The sequence below is a fragment of the Equus asinus genome, chromosome 17 (genome assembly GCF_041296235.1).
Source record: "Equus asinus isolate D_3611 breed Donkey chromosome 17, EquAss-T2T_v2, whole genome shotgun sequence".
Taxonomy (NCBI): Eukaryota; Metazoa; Chordata; class Mammalia; order Perissodactyla; family Equidae; genus Equus; species Equus asinus.
In genome coordinates this window covers 39,254,508-39,266,754 of record NC_091806.1, presented here as the reverse complement: position 1 = coordinate 39,266,754, position 12,247 = coordinate 39,254,508, and the positions used below count along the sequence as shown (strand labels likewise).

The 12,247-nt window shown below is 58.5% G+C and overlaps 2 protein-coding genes across 4 annotated transcripts in view; one reads left to right on the top strand and one right to left on the bottom strand.

Moving 5' to 3' along the window:
- Positions 1–77: 77 nt before the first annotated feature.
- On the bottom strand, positions 78–11,935 carry TKFC (triokinase and FMN cyclase). 3 transcript variants are annotated; one of them, XM_014866897.3, is made up of 19 exons: positions 11,848–11,935; positions 11,194–11,493; positions 10,441–10,555; positions 7,726–7,915; positions 6,680–6,790; positions 6,424–6,605; positions 5,116–5,194; positions 4,728–4,817; positions 4,106–4,140; positions 3,946–4,030; positions 3,760–3,849; positions 3,098–3,214; positions 2,625–2,744; positions 2,324–2,461; positions 1,589–1,695; positions 1,382–1,485; positions 1,213–1,246; positions 1,019–1,108; positions 78–639 (listed from the first exon to the last, which is right to left on the bottom strand). In XM_014866897.3, the coding sequence occupies exons 3-19, from the start codon at positions 10,441–10,443 to the stop codon at positions 478–480; spliced, it is 1,737 nt and encodes a 578-aa protein (XP_014722383.2). In that variant the 5' UTR covers positions 10,444–10,555; positions 11,194–11,493; positions 11,848–11,935; the 3' UTR covers positions 78–477. The 3 variants fall into 3 exon arrangements, with proteins under 3 accessions (XP_014722383.2, XP_014722382.2, XP_070344022.1); XM_014866896.3 differs by lacking the exon at positions 11,194–11,493 and having other exon boundaries at positions 11,848–11,926; XM_070487921.1 differs by lacking the exons at positions 11,194–11,493; positions 11,848–11,935 and having other exon boundaries at positions 10,441–10,580.
- DDB1 (damage specific DNA binding protein 1) overlaps positions 11,935–12,247 on the top strand; it is a 29,013-nt gene continuing 28,700 nt past the window's right edge. The window contains exon 1 of the mRNA XM_014866906.3: positions 11,935–12,237. Within this exon, the coding sequence (XP_014722392.1) occupies positions 12,177–12,237 (61 nt within the window). The 5' untranslated portion in view covers positions 11,935–12,176. The remainder of the gene's footprint in view (positions 12,238–12,247) is intronic.

Here is a 12,247-nt window from a genome sequence, read left to right as displayed (position 1 = left end):
CGGAGGTCTTAGTCCCTGGGGCATTCCTGGGCCCTCGTGCACAGGCTTGGAAAAAGATCCCTAGAGGAAGCAGTAGCTGTGTTGCTTCAGGCTGGTTTATTAGCTTGCTTTTCCACACTGGCTCAGGTTCAGGGGCAGGAGGCCTTTCACAGGGAGTCTTAAAACCAAATGAGCATTGCCAGTGAAAGGCTGTGCTGCCGCCCGGGGAAAGTGCCTTATGGCTAAGCCCAGAGCCGGCTGGGGGCAGGGCAGGGTGATCTGAGGACCCGCCTCCCTGAAGAGGGAAAGGCGTGACCCACTCTGGGCCTGCAGTTTCTCCAGTGGAGTCATTCTGGAGACTGGGAGAGGATTTCCTGCTGAACTCAGAGGATGGGCCCTAGGGGTGAGGGACGAGGGAGGGTGACTGTTGGAAGGCAGAAGGAAGTGACAGTGGTCCCTCTGCACAGCAGTGACAGAGGCATTGAGCCCAGGAGGCATTCACACACCCTGGCTCTGCAGGACCTCCAGGATGGCACGGAGAATGGCCGCGGCTGCCACTGCCCCGGGGTCTGGCTGATCCAGCCGCGCAGAGCTGATGTAACTGGCTCTTCCGGCTCCAGCTTCCATATCCTTGGTGGCCTCGGCTGCAGCTTCTGCACTCTGACGGGTGGGGGTGTGGGAGCAGGTTCAAGGATGAGCCCCTAGGCCTCCTTCCTGCCATAGATGCTGGACCCTCCTGTTCCAGCTCTGCCAGCACCCTCTGTACTGTCACCAGTGTGGAGAAGTCACCTCCCACCTGTCTCTAGCAGAGCAAGGGGCCACCACTTACTGAGGGCCTGCTATGTCCCAGACACTGCTGGGGCACTACCTATCTCTCCAGCCTCACCAGGACCCTCTGAGACAGGCACTCGGCCCCATTTCTGGAGGAGGAAACAAGGTACGGGAAGGATAGTAACTTGATAGCTCAAGGTCACATGGAGATGGGAGCCTAGTGGCTCCAAGCCTGTCTCCCCGGGTGGCTGGGCCCAGCCTCACTCACCTTGACCGCTTTGGTCAGGATTTGGAACAGATCAGCCCCTGGGCTCTTCCAGGCTTGGAGCTCCTGTCCTGCTGCCCACAGCGAATCCAGCTGGACAAGGGGAGGGAGAGGGGGCTGAGCACAGGCCCTGCCACTGAGGCTGGCCTGCAGGGCTTCCACATGTAAAAGGAAGAAGGGCTGAGCTGAATACACACCATGGTCCTGTCCCCTGGGGCAGCCTTTCCGTACCTGGCAGGGGAAGAGAAAGATGAAGCTCACTGTAGGGAATCACTCTGGGGGTGGGGACAGGGCCTGGCTGAGAGCAGGTGACATCAACCGCCTCCCCCGGCCCACCCCTGTCTAAGGCACAGGGCTCTGGCTCACTTCTGCATGGCCTCCAGGCCGGCATCCATGGCAGCAGACCAGGCTGGAAGGTCAGTCTTGGCCTTGAGTGGCTGGGCTGCCGCAGTCAGGAAGAGGCCATAGAGCTGGCGAGGACCAGAATGCTTAGCACGTGGGCTGGCCTGGGCCGCAGCCAAGCCAGGACCCCTCCACGGCAGCCCTCTGGCCCCAGGGGCTGCGAGCACTCACCGCCCCAGATGAGCCCCCCATCTTCTCCAGTAGCAGGAGGGACAATTTGGAGAGCAGCTGGGCAGGGCTGGCAGGGGGTGGACCCTCCTTCAGCCACCCCTGGATCGCTGCAGGCAGAGAGAGATGGCGAGGAATTCAGAGACCCTCCACCCCATCCAGGTGGACCCCAACCAAGTACCCAGGCCTCACTGCCAGGCAGGAGGAACCAACAGGAAGAGATGCCCAAGGCTCCCCTTTCTACATCCCACGTGCCGTCTGCAGAGGGGTGGGAAACAGTGACGGGCCCTCAGCAGTCACCTAGCAGGCGAGGTCTGCCCTGGCACCCGCACCTGACATCCCATACCTCGCTTCCCTGCTCCATTTTTTCCCCCGAGCCCTTTCCACTACTACCCTGTATGTTTTTCTGATTTATTTTGTTTGTGGTTTGTCTCCCCACCAGAACATAAGCCACAAGAGCAGTGATTTTTATCTGCTTTGCTCACTACTGTATCCAGAGAGTCGAGAGCAGTGCCTGGCCCTGTGGTAGGCGCTAAATAAGTTTTTCTTGGCTGAATGATGCTGGATAATTAAGAGCTTTTCACTCACTAGGTTTGGTGACGGACCCTGCTTGTCAGAATAAAAGCTGGCAACCCATGTCAGCCCTCCAAATGTTTTTGAAATTGTTCTGGTTCATGAAATGCCAACCAATGTGCCACGCCAGCCCCTCTCCTGATCCCAGAGGGTCCTGGCACTGACCTCTGGCCACGCGGCTGTGGGTGGTGCCACAGTCCCCGTCGCCGGCAGCACGATCCAGGGCATTCAGATGTTCCTCCAGGCCCAGGAGGGCGGCGCACACCCGCTCCAGCACAAGCGCCATCTGCTTTGAGGCTAAGCCTGGAGAAGGAGGACAGTGGGGGAAGAGGCCCGCCTGGCCCGAACTTGACCAGTGTGGGAGCTGTGGGTATAAGGGTTCCCATATACCCCACTGCACACCCTGCCCCCTTCAGGGATCAAGCCAAAGCCCTGGGCCGCCCTCCCCAACAGCAGGGCCTGGTACCTCCTGCAGCAGTGGACTCAGGGGCCTCCAGGGGCTCCGTGGGGGCTGCCCGGCTCCGCTTCCGCCCAGTCACGGGGACCTTGGCCACGTTAGGCCAGGCTGATGCGGAGGTTTCAGCATCTAGGGACAGCAGGATGACTCTCTTAGAAAGGGGTCAGCTGGCCAGGGATCAAGTGGGGCCTGGACCCCTCACCTGGTGGTCTGATTCCTTCCACCTCAACAAGCAAGTACTGAGTGCCTACTGTGTACTTAGTATTTGCCAGAGGGAGGCCAGAGGGAAAGGGGGAGGGTTCCTGCGGAGGATCCTAATACCAACTCCTCTACTGACACCTGAGAACTAGAGAAGCCAGAAAGGGCCTCTCCACAGGTTCCTCATTGTCGTGGTCAGCCCTGATGGGGTCTCTCCAAGTCCCCCTGGTTCCTTCCAGCTACAAGGAGCCCTGGCTTGGATGACCTCAGCTTCCGGGTCTCACCTATCAGCTTCAGAAGGGGCTCATCCACCAGCAGAAGGGTGAGAGAAATGCCAGGCATCTCCAGGGCTGACATGAAGATGCCCACCAGGGCACGGGCAATCTTCACCCCGCGGCCCTCTGCAATACAAGAGCAGGGAGGCCTGTGAGGGACGGAGGGAAGGCTGGGCACTGCCCCCCAGGGCATCAGAGAAAGCAGCAGAATGAGAGGAAAACAAGGACTTGGGAAGCTGGGCCTGAGGTCAGCAGGGAGATGGCCAGACTTCCTCAGGACATCTCGCAACAATGCCCCGAACTACCACCTTCCCTGGCCGTGTCCCTTGTATAGGGACAATTGAGTAATACTGGTCACATTACTGAGTTCTTACCAGGTGCCAAGCACTGTGCTAAGTGTGTTATGTGCATTGAATCTCATTTAATCCTTGCAACAACCTTGTAAGGCAGGTACTATTATTATCCCCTTTACACACAAGAAAACAGATGCTCAAGGCACCCAGCAGTTAGGTGACAGAGTGACCGTCTAAGCCTGGCTCATCTGACTGCACAGCCCACGCTCTGGGCCATCACAAGACCCTATTTCAGCTGCCTGTCTTATGTGCAGCTTCAAAGCGCTGGAGGGAAGACGCTCCAGGGGTTGGGAGGTCCCCTTCCAGCGTGCGGCTCACCCAGAGAGCGGACAGCAGCATCAGCTATGATGCCCACTTCCAGGAATGACAGGCCACCCAGGTTGTTGACCATCAGCACCACTGAGGAGCCTGTGGGCAGACACGACAGCCCTGGTGAGACTCTCTGGGACCCCTGCCCAGAAGAGGAGACAGGGCTGGGAGACAGACAGCAGGACAGCCCCTCACCAGACTGCACAGGCACGTGGGACGCGTTGGAGGGGTTCGTCATGTGGTCGAGCATGAGCGCCACAATCTCGTCGGCGGCTGCCATCTGTCAGAGGGGACCAGGAGTGAGCTCTGCCAGGGGCCTTGGCTTTGGACCAGGTTGGGCCAGAGAGTCACCTACCTTTATCCGGCGCACGCCAGCTTCTCCGTGGATCCCTGTGGATAGACACGGTCACTGCTGACCCACTCGGGGCCTGGGGATTCACTCGTCGCGTTTTTATCAAGGATTTACTAAGGGCTCGGTATAGGCTACGTGCTGTGTATGTGGGGAGGAGGTGGAAATGGGCAGAATAATGAAAGACACACCAAGCTTATGGCCTGGTGGTGGAGATAACAGAACTTTACTTAACTTTCAACTAGTTAAGTGGCTTTAATAGAGGCAGTCACAGCAAGGCCACAAGAGGCCTCTGCCCACCACTCTGGAAACATCGGGGAGGAAGAGGGACAGCTTTGCAGCTGGAGTGGCCGCTGAAAGAGGGGCTGTGTTTCGGTAGGGGCAGGGTGACCCGGGAATGGTGTGAGCCAAGGCAAGGAGGTGGGGGGGGGCCCTGGGTGGATGGCAAAGCAGGTAGAAATCAGGCAGCTTGGGCCAGAAGGGCCTCGAGTACCCACTTAAACACACTAAGACCACCTAGGTGACAGCTCCGGGCGAGCAGAGGGGACCAAGAACATGGCTCCCAGGGAAAACAGGTGGGCAGAACCCAAGGGACAGGCATGGCTGGGATGGGGTGGCTGTAGCTTACCCAAGCCCAGCTCCAGCTCATCGGCTGAGAGCTCAAAGGTGGGTCTGGAGCCAGGCACGCTGCAGGAGGACAAGCTCACTCCCAGGGTTCCTATGAGAAATGAGGTATGTAAAGGATGACTGCTCTGCTCCTGGCAGCAGGCAGGCAGCAGCGAGGCCTCGGGAGCCCTGCCCAGAGGCAGCCTCTTCTCGGAGACAAGCTGCCAGACTCTTCATCCAGTGATGAAAGAGAAGCTCAGCTCCGGGACCCAAGGGTACCAGTGCCTAGGACATCCCTGGGAGACCTTCCCTCAGCCCCTGGGGAATAACCCATCCATGCCGCAGCTCCTGGTCCCAAGTCGGCCCCCACTTCCCTCCTCTCCACGTCCCAGTCCCTGGGCCACACTCACCCATGGCCTTGGCGACTGCGCTCACCCGCTTTGTGATCTCCTCCAGCCCCACACCTGCCTCAGCCAGGGCACCCGCCACCTGCACCCACACAGAGAGGAGCCCCGAGGGGGAAAGAGTGACTGTAGCACTTGGGGGTGGAAGACCATACCCCCCACATTGACAATGCACCTGGCAGGAATCTTCAAGAATCCCAGTCTGTTGGAGCCAAAAGGGACTTTACAAACGGAGAAATAGGCCCAGAGAGGGGAGATGACTCGTTCAGTGTCACACAACCCCCTGTGGCCAGTTTCTTGATTCCTGGTGTAGAGTTCTTTCTCCATGGCATGTACACCATGGCTCACTTGACTCGCCCACCCACCCACTTTTTCCTAGCATCTAGTATGTGCTGGAAGGAAACAAAGTGACTAAGTCACAGTCCCTCCCTTGAAGGAACTCTCAGTCTGGGGAGGGCTGGGGAAGCAGACCCACACAAATTGAATGTTTAATGCGAGGTGGTAAATGCAATGATGGAGTTCATGGTAGGATGTTATGGGAGCACTGAGGAGGGGCTCCTAGCCAGCTGGGCACAGTGGGAGGGAAAACTTCCCAGATGGGGAGACGTCAGCGCTGGGCCCCTATGGAATAGCAGGAGTTGGCCAGGCCAAAGGGGGCTGGACAGGGAAGGACTTTCAAGGCCGAAGGCAGAGCATCACCAAGGCCCCCGAGGTGAGCCACAGCCCGCATGCAGGGAACAGTGTTCAAGGAGCAGAAGAGGATGATGGGGAAGATGGGAGATGAACCTGGAAAGTCAGGGAGGAGGGGCAAGAGTGTGGAGGGCACCTGACCAAGGAGCCTGGGTTGACTCTAGGACCCCAAAAGGGCTTTTGGCAGGAGAACAAGTTGGTCAGATAAACAACTTCAAAAGACACCTGGGGTGGTGTGGGGAGCAGACTGGAGGCGGGCAGGAAGCAGGCAGGGGAGCGCAGTGAGGAGGCGGCTGCAGCCCCCTGGGCCCGGAGCGGATGAGCACTGAACCAAGGCTGGGACAGGAAGGGCAGGCGGAGGTGTGCGTCTGGGCATTTGGGAGCAGGACCACCACGTCAGGGCAGCTGGCTGGGTGGGGGAAGGGGAGGGAAGGGATGGGAGAAAGCCTGGATTCTGGGCTTAGACAGTGGGGGAAGGTGGGGCCTTCCTGGATCAGGGAGCACCGGGGAAGGAGGGGCTTCCAGTGGTGGGCTGGCTGGAAAGGTCCAGCCACCAGTGCTGCCGGAGAGAGCAGGCTGGGAGGGGCGGGCCAGTCTATGTCTGTGTCCGGGTGGGAATCTCACCTTGTGTATGAGCACTGTGCCGCAGAGCCCCCGCCTGCCTGCCTTCTTCAGGACGGTGAAGGCGCTGTCATCCCCGATGACCACCATCTCCACAGGGATGCCCTCAGCCTGGGCCTGCTCCCGGGCCAGGCCGAAGTTGAGCCGATCCCCCGTGTAGTTCTTCACGATGAGGAGGGTCCCCACTGCAGGAGCAGCCGGCAGGGCCCCGTCAGTGCCTGCCCTCCACACAGCAGCCCCTCCTGCATGCCAGGCTTACCTGTGCCCGCCTGGGCCACTGCCCTGATGGCCGCCAAGATGCTGCCCACTGCCGGGGAGGTGAACACTGCTCCCGCGATGACCCCTGTCAGCATCCCCTTTCCTATGAAACCTGGAGACAGAGGGGGAGGGGCAGGGAGAGGATGCTGGGTGGGGACCTGTGCCTGGGCTTCCTGGTTTGGCGAGCCCTACTGTGCACTTGGCACTGGAAGAGCACCTGAGTCGCTCTCCGGAGATCTTCACTCAGGAGCCATCTCCTTGGAGAGGCCTTCCTTGACCCGCCAACTGAAGCAGTCAGCCACCCCATCCCCAGTGGCTCGCTGTTCCTTTACCCTGCTCTCTCGTCTCCACTGCCTCACTTCCATGACTGGGATGCTCTCATTCACTTCTGTGTTTCCCTGGTTACCGTTTGTCTCCTCAAAGGAGAAGGAAGCTTCAGGAGGGCAGGCACCTTGTCTGTCTGGTTCCCTGCCGCCTCCCAAGTGCCCAGCCCAGGGCCAGGCACATAGTGGGGGCTCACTAATGTTTGCTGAATGGATGGATGGATGGATTTGCTGAAGGGAGACAGGAAAGGGACAAAGGATGAAAATCCTGGTCCCTGCCCCCGGGGAGCTCTCAGGGCGAGCCCACATGTCTGGCACCGAACAGGGAACAATCCAGGACTGTCCATGTTGCATGTGAAAGTACAGGGTGGGAATTCAGCAGAGGGAGATTGCTCTAGGCTGGAAGAATCAGGATGGCTTCCTGGATGGGGGAAGGGTCAGCTGGGCCTGGAAGGCCGGGAAGATGCACAGAATCACTGACTCTCAGAACTGGAAGGGCCAGAGAGACAAATCTGGCTCAACCTCATGCTTTTATAGATGTAGAGGCTGAGGCCCAGAGAGAGGCCGTGACTGGCCCCAGATCTCAGCCTGAGGGAGGGGGAGAGCGGGAACCAGGACCCAGTGGGGCTCTGTCCTCAACCTCCTACCAGCACTGAGGGTCTCCCAGGGGTCCCCGTCCACTCTTCCCAGCACCCACCCCCTGCCTCTAGGCCGGAGTACTCACCAGCGTGGGCAGGCTCATGGCCGGAGCCCCCACCTGACAGCAATGCCACCCGGCCCTTGAGGCTGTCCAGGTCAGAACGGAGGGCCACGCGGTGGCCCTGCAGGAGCTGCAGGTTGGGGTCACAGGCCACCAGGCCAGCAAGGGCATCATCGGCACAGCCTGCCACGGAGTTCAGCAGCTTCTTGGAGGTCTGCAGGAGAAGAGTGAGGAGGATGTTCCAGGTGTGGTTGGTGGGGACATCCCCATCCTGCCCATCCACATTGCTATGGCCAAGACCCCTCGCCCACACCCACCCAGGAACTCCAGGGACACAGCAGTTGGAGCAGGAACTCTAGGGGTACACAGAATTGGGCGTGATTTAATCAGGTGGATGTTTCTATGAGTTCTCTTCTTAATTTGTGACTTTTTATTCAGTGCTTAATTTATGAAGTGTTTTGGACTATGGCTTAAATTTGTCCTGAGAAATGGCTTCAATACAAAGAAAATGGGGGAACTGAAGCCCTGAACATAAAAAGATTTAATAAAGTTGGGGCCCAACAGCCTTCTTCTGCCAAAGGAGGAGACGCTCCTGTGCCAGGGGGAAGGGGCCAGAAGGGCCCCACACCCATCTGCTGTTCCAGCTGGGCCTTTGGTGCTGGGCAAACAGCACTTCCTGAGCCTCCAGGCCTGCCAGGCCCAGCGCTGGGCACTGCGTGTAAAGAGAGAACAGAATGCTGGTCCTGCCTTCCTTGGAAATGCAGAGATTGTTTCCACAAGACGAATGCACATGCGCCACGGGGGCACAGAGGAGGGGACCTCAGCCTCCTTAGTGCATCCTGGAAGTCCTTGTGAAGGATAGATAGAAGTTAGGTAAGTGAGAGGGAGTGAGGGGCATGGTCGGGGGCGGTTGGGGAGAGGGAGGAATTCCAGGCAGAGGAAGATTATACGCCCAGGTCTAGAGCTATGAAATAGCATGGTGGCCAGGCCAGGGAACAAGTGAGAACGACGTGAGTGATCAGGGACCAGCAAGGAGAGGTGGGCAGCGCCTCACAAGCAGAAGGAGGAACCTGGCCATGGGGAACCTCAGGTGCGAGGGTCATGGACAGGATGGCCTGAGAGCTACGGTCACGGGGACTTGGGCTCAAATCCCAAGTCTGCCTCCCACCAGCCGTGAGAACTCAGGGAAGACAGCTCGCTGTTCTGAGCTTCAAGTTTTTCTCTGCAAAATGGGGATTTAATAGACTAGGGTAGATGTTTGTTATACAGTAAAAGTTGAATGAAAGCAAGCTGCTCTCTTCTTAAACAGGCTCTGAAAAGCTGGACTAGCTGAATGAAGTTTGGGGTGTGCTCCAGCCTTTGTCCCAGAGAGACTGAGACTGGGGCCCAATGGGGACCCAGAGGGCTGGGCTCCCAGCGCCACCTGGTGGCCCAGGGGCAGCCTGCAGCTGAGTCACTTTCCTGAGACTCCTTCCCCAAGCCTGCAGGCACCCTGTTCCTTTGTGCAAACTTTGCCCTTCCTTGGGTTTGGCAAGGGCCAGAGCCCAGCCACCTGCTTCAGGACAAGGAGAACAGCGCAGGTCAGAAGAGAGGGAGCAGAATAAGACTGCCTCTGTTTCCCCAAGCAGTGACTGGGAGGCAGGCCCAGGTCTAAACGCTTTTGAGCACATCTCGTTAATCTTCCCAACAACCCTATGGAGGAAAGATAAACCTGGTGAGGAAACTGAGGCACAGTTAAATAACTGCCTAAAGTCACACAGCCAGCGAGTGTCCAGGTCTGCCTGGCTCCAAAGCTGGTTCCATTTGGCCATATGCTGGTCTCCCCAGGGGCTGAAGGAGGGCTGGGGGTGGCAGAGGACTTGCCCTAAGAAGTACCCCGGCTTGTGCCCTCAGAGCCCACCAGGGACTGGAATATGCAATGAAGTCATGAGTTGGTCTCAAATTCAAGCCCAGCCTCTAGCACCACCATCCTCCAAGAACGTGCGCCCTCACCATCCCTGACAGTCTGTTGCGTCTGGGATTTGCAACTATTTCCAAACCAGAGCCAGAGGTTTCCCAGTGGCCAAGGGGATGGAAAAGGAAAGGAAGTCGAATACGCGCTGTGCAAGGACTCTAGCCTGATCAACATCTCACAGCCACTTGGTGGCAGCCCTTAATCTGCTTCATATTTCAGATGAGGAAAAAGAGGCTCAGAGAGGTCAAGTCTTCTCTAAAAGGTCACACAGCTGGTCAGCGGCAGGCTGAAATTTGAACCCAGGTCTGCCCAAGTCCTGCTTTGGTTCAGATCAGTTCTAGAGTGGGCCTGGAGCAATGCCCAGGGGCATGCCGAGCCTACTGTGGTACAGATGCCACCTCTGGGACAGCCCACACATGCCCCATGCTCAGGAAGCAGGCACCAGGTCCTTCTTCATGGCTCCTTCTGTCACTGATACAGTGTTGATTACAGTAGGTAACTGTTAATGTTCTAATCTGAATGCATGACCCAGACCAGGGGTAGATGGGCCCTGGAGGGACACCGAGGCTGCAGCCCAGGCCTGGCTGGGACCAGCTGGGAAATGGAGAGAAGCAGAGATCGGCCTCTGAGAGAGAGGATGACCCTCTCTCTTAACCTCTCTGAACCTCAGGAGGCAGCAGCATCTCTTGGTCAGGGTGCAAGGAACCCTGGCATACCCAGGGCTGGCACCCCAATGCTCCAAGACCACAGTGCCCTTCCCCTGCCCTGGTCCTTGTGGGACTCACCATGGTGGGAGGCTCTGAAGCAAGCTGAGTTCACACCTTTGCACCGAGCTGCCGGAGGACGGGCAATCCTGTGGGTGCTTCCCAGGTCTGGGTACAGTGAAGGTGGCAGCGAAACCTGCAGGAGGAGTAACAGTACAAGCTGCTGAAGGCACTTGCAGCCTACTGACACAGTCACGCTTCCAGGGCCCTTGTAATCAGGGAGCTGCCCCAGACTTTGATCCAAGTCCAAACTCTAGTACGTGGGCTGGGGATGGAGAAGAGTGTGGGGCTGACCAAGGGTCACGCCTTCACTTGGCTGTCAGAAGACAGATCGATCCATGTCGGCCACAGGGCTGCCTTTATGCCCAGGAGCAGCACCCACCTTATCACCAGGGGGCAAAGTTACTCAGAGTCTCTTTTCATGGGCATCATATGCAGTGAATAAGCACACTCGCTCTTGGTGTTGGCACCACACCAGGAGGGAGGCAGCTGAGTCTGTGACCTCATCTTCTGGGAAACTGACTCAGAGAGCTCTAGTGACTTGTCCAAGATCATAATGGTAAGAGCTAGGACTCAAACCCACATCTCATCTTTCCAGAAAGCCCACGTTCTTCCTACTGATAATTCACTGCTTCCAAAGGCAGGCAGAGTCCCTGGTGTGGGAAGCCACACACGTAATCCACTGTGACATTTGAACTCCCCTCAATTCATCAGAGGTGTCTTGGGCTCATTGTGTCTGCAATGGAAAGAATCCACAGCCATCTCTGCACCTACCTCTGCCTCTGCCTTACTAGGGAAACCAATTCCCCTGAGCCTCAACTTCCTCATCTGTAAAATGGGGGCTGCCTTCTCCGAGGCATTCAGCAGGTGCTCCCAGCCACGTGGTTCTCCTCCCACTCCCTGCACAGCCTGTCTGCTGTGGAGTGGCCTGGAAGGTGCAGGACTAACTGACTGCTTTCCTGGGTTGCTAAGTTCTCAGTGGGGAAATTCTGCTTTCGTGTTTGAGATCAGAATTTGTACAGCCATCAGGGCACGAATAACTCTGGGCAAGTGGCCTGGAGGACCCTTCGAAGTCTGAAGAATAAAACACAAAGGGGAGAAGTGAGCGTCCTGGCGCCCCCCCAGGTGAGGCGGGCTGTTCGGTCATCCTAGGAGGAGGTGAGGGTACCGGCGAGGTCTGGAGGAACTGGAGGGCTCCGGGGAGGGAGGAATGGATCCTGGCTCTAGTCCGGGAGATGCACAAATTGCTGTCACCTCCCTCCCCTCTCTAGGCCTCTGCCGTCCTTCCGTTTTCCAAAAGGGGAACAGCCCCGAGGGCTCCCGGAGCAACAGAACGAGGAGCGGACCGGGTCCGGGAAACGAGGAGGGGCGCGCACGCGAGCGAGGGTCGGCACGCCTCCCCCACCCGCCCTTGCCCGCATCAGCCACCTCGCGAGCCGCCGCCGCTTCCCGAGGACCCCCGACGGCACGCCCTCATCCGGGTACCCCGGGCTCGGGCGGCAAGAGGAGGGGCGGGGCCTCGGGGGGCGGGTCCTCCTTTGGTTGGCCGCCTCGGGCGCCGTGAGTCCTCCGAGAGCCCAGGTGAGGCCGTCCCGTGATGCCCCGCGCCCCGGCCGCTCTGGCCTGCAACGTGTCTCTGGGGCGGAGGCAGCGGCGGTGGAGTTCGCGGCGCGCGGGTGGGGGCCGCCAGTCTCTTCGGTCGTGTCCGTCTTTCTGTGGCAGCGCTCGAGTCCCTACGGGCCGCCTCAGGCCTCGACATGTCGTACAACTACGTGGTAACGGCACAGAAGCCCACTGCCGTGAACGGCTGCGTGACCGGTGAGACTGC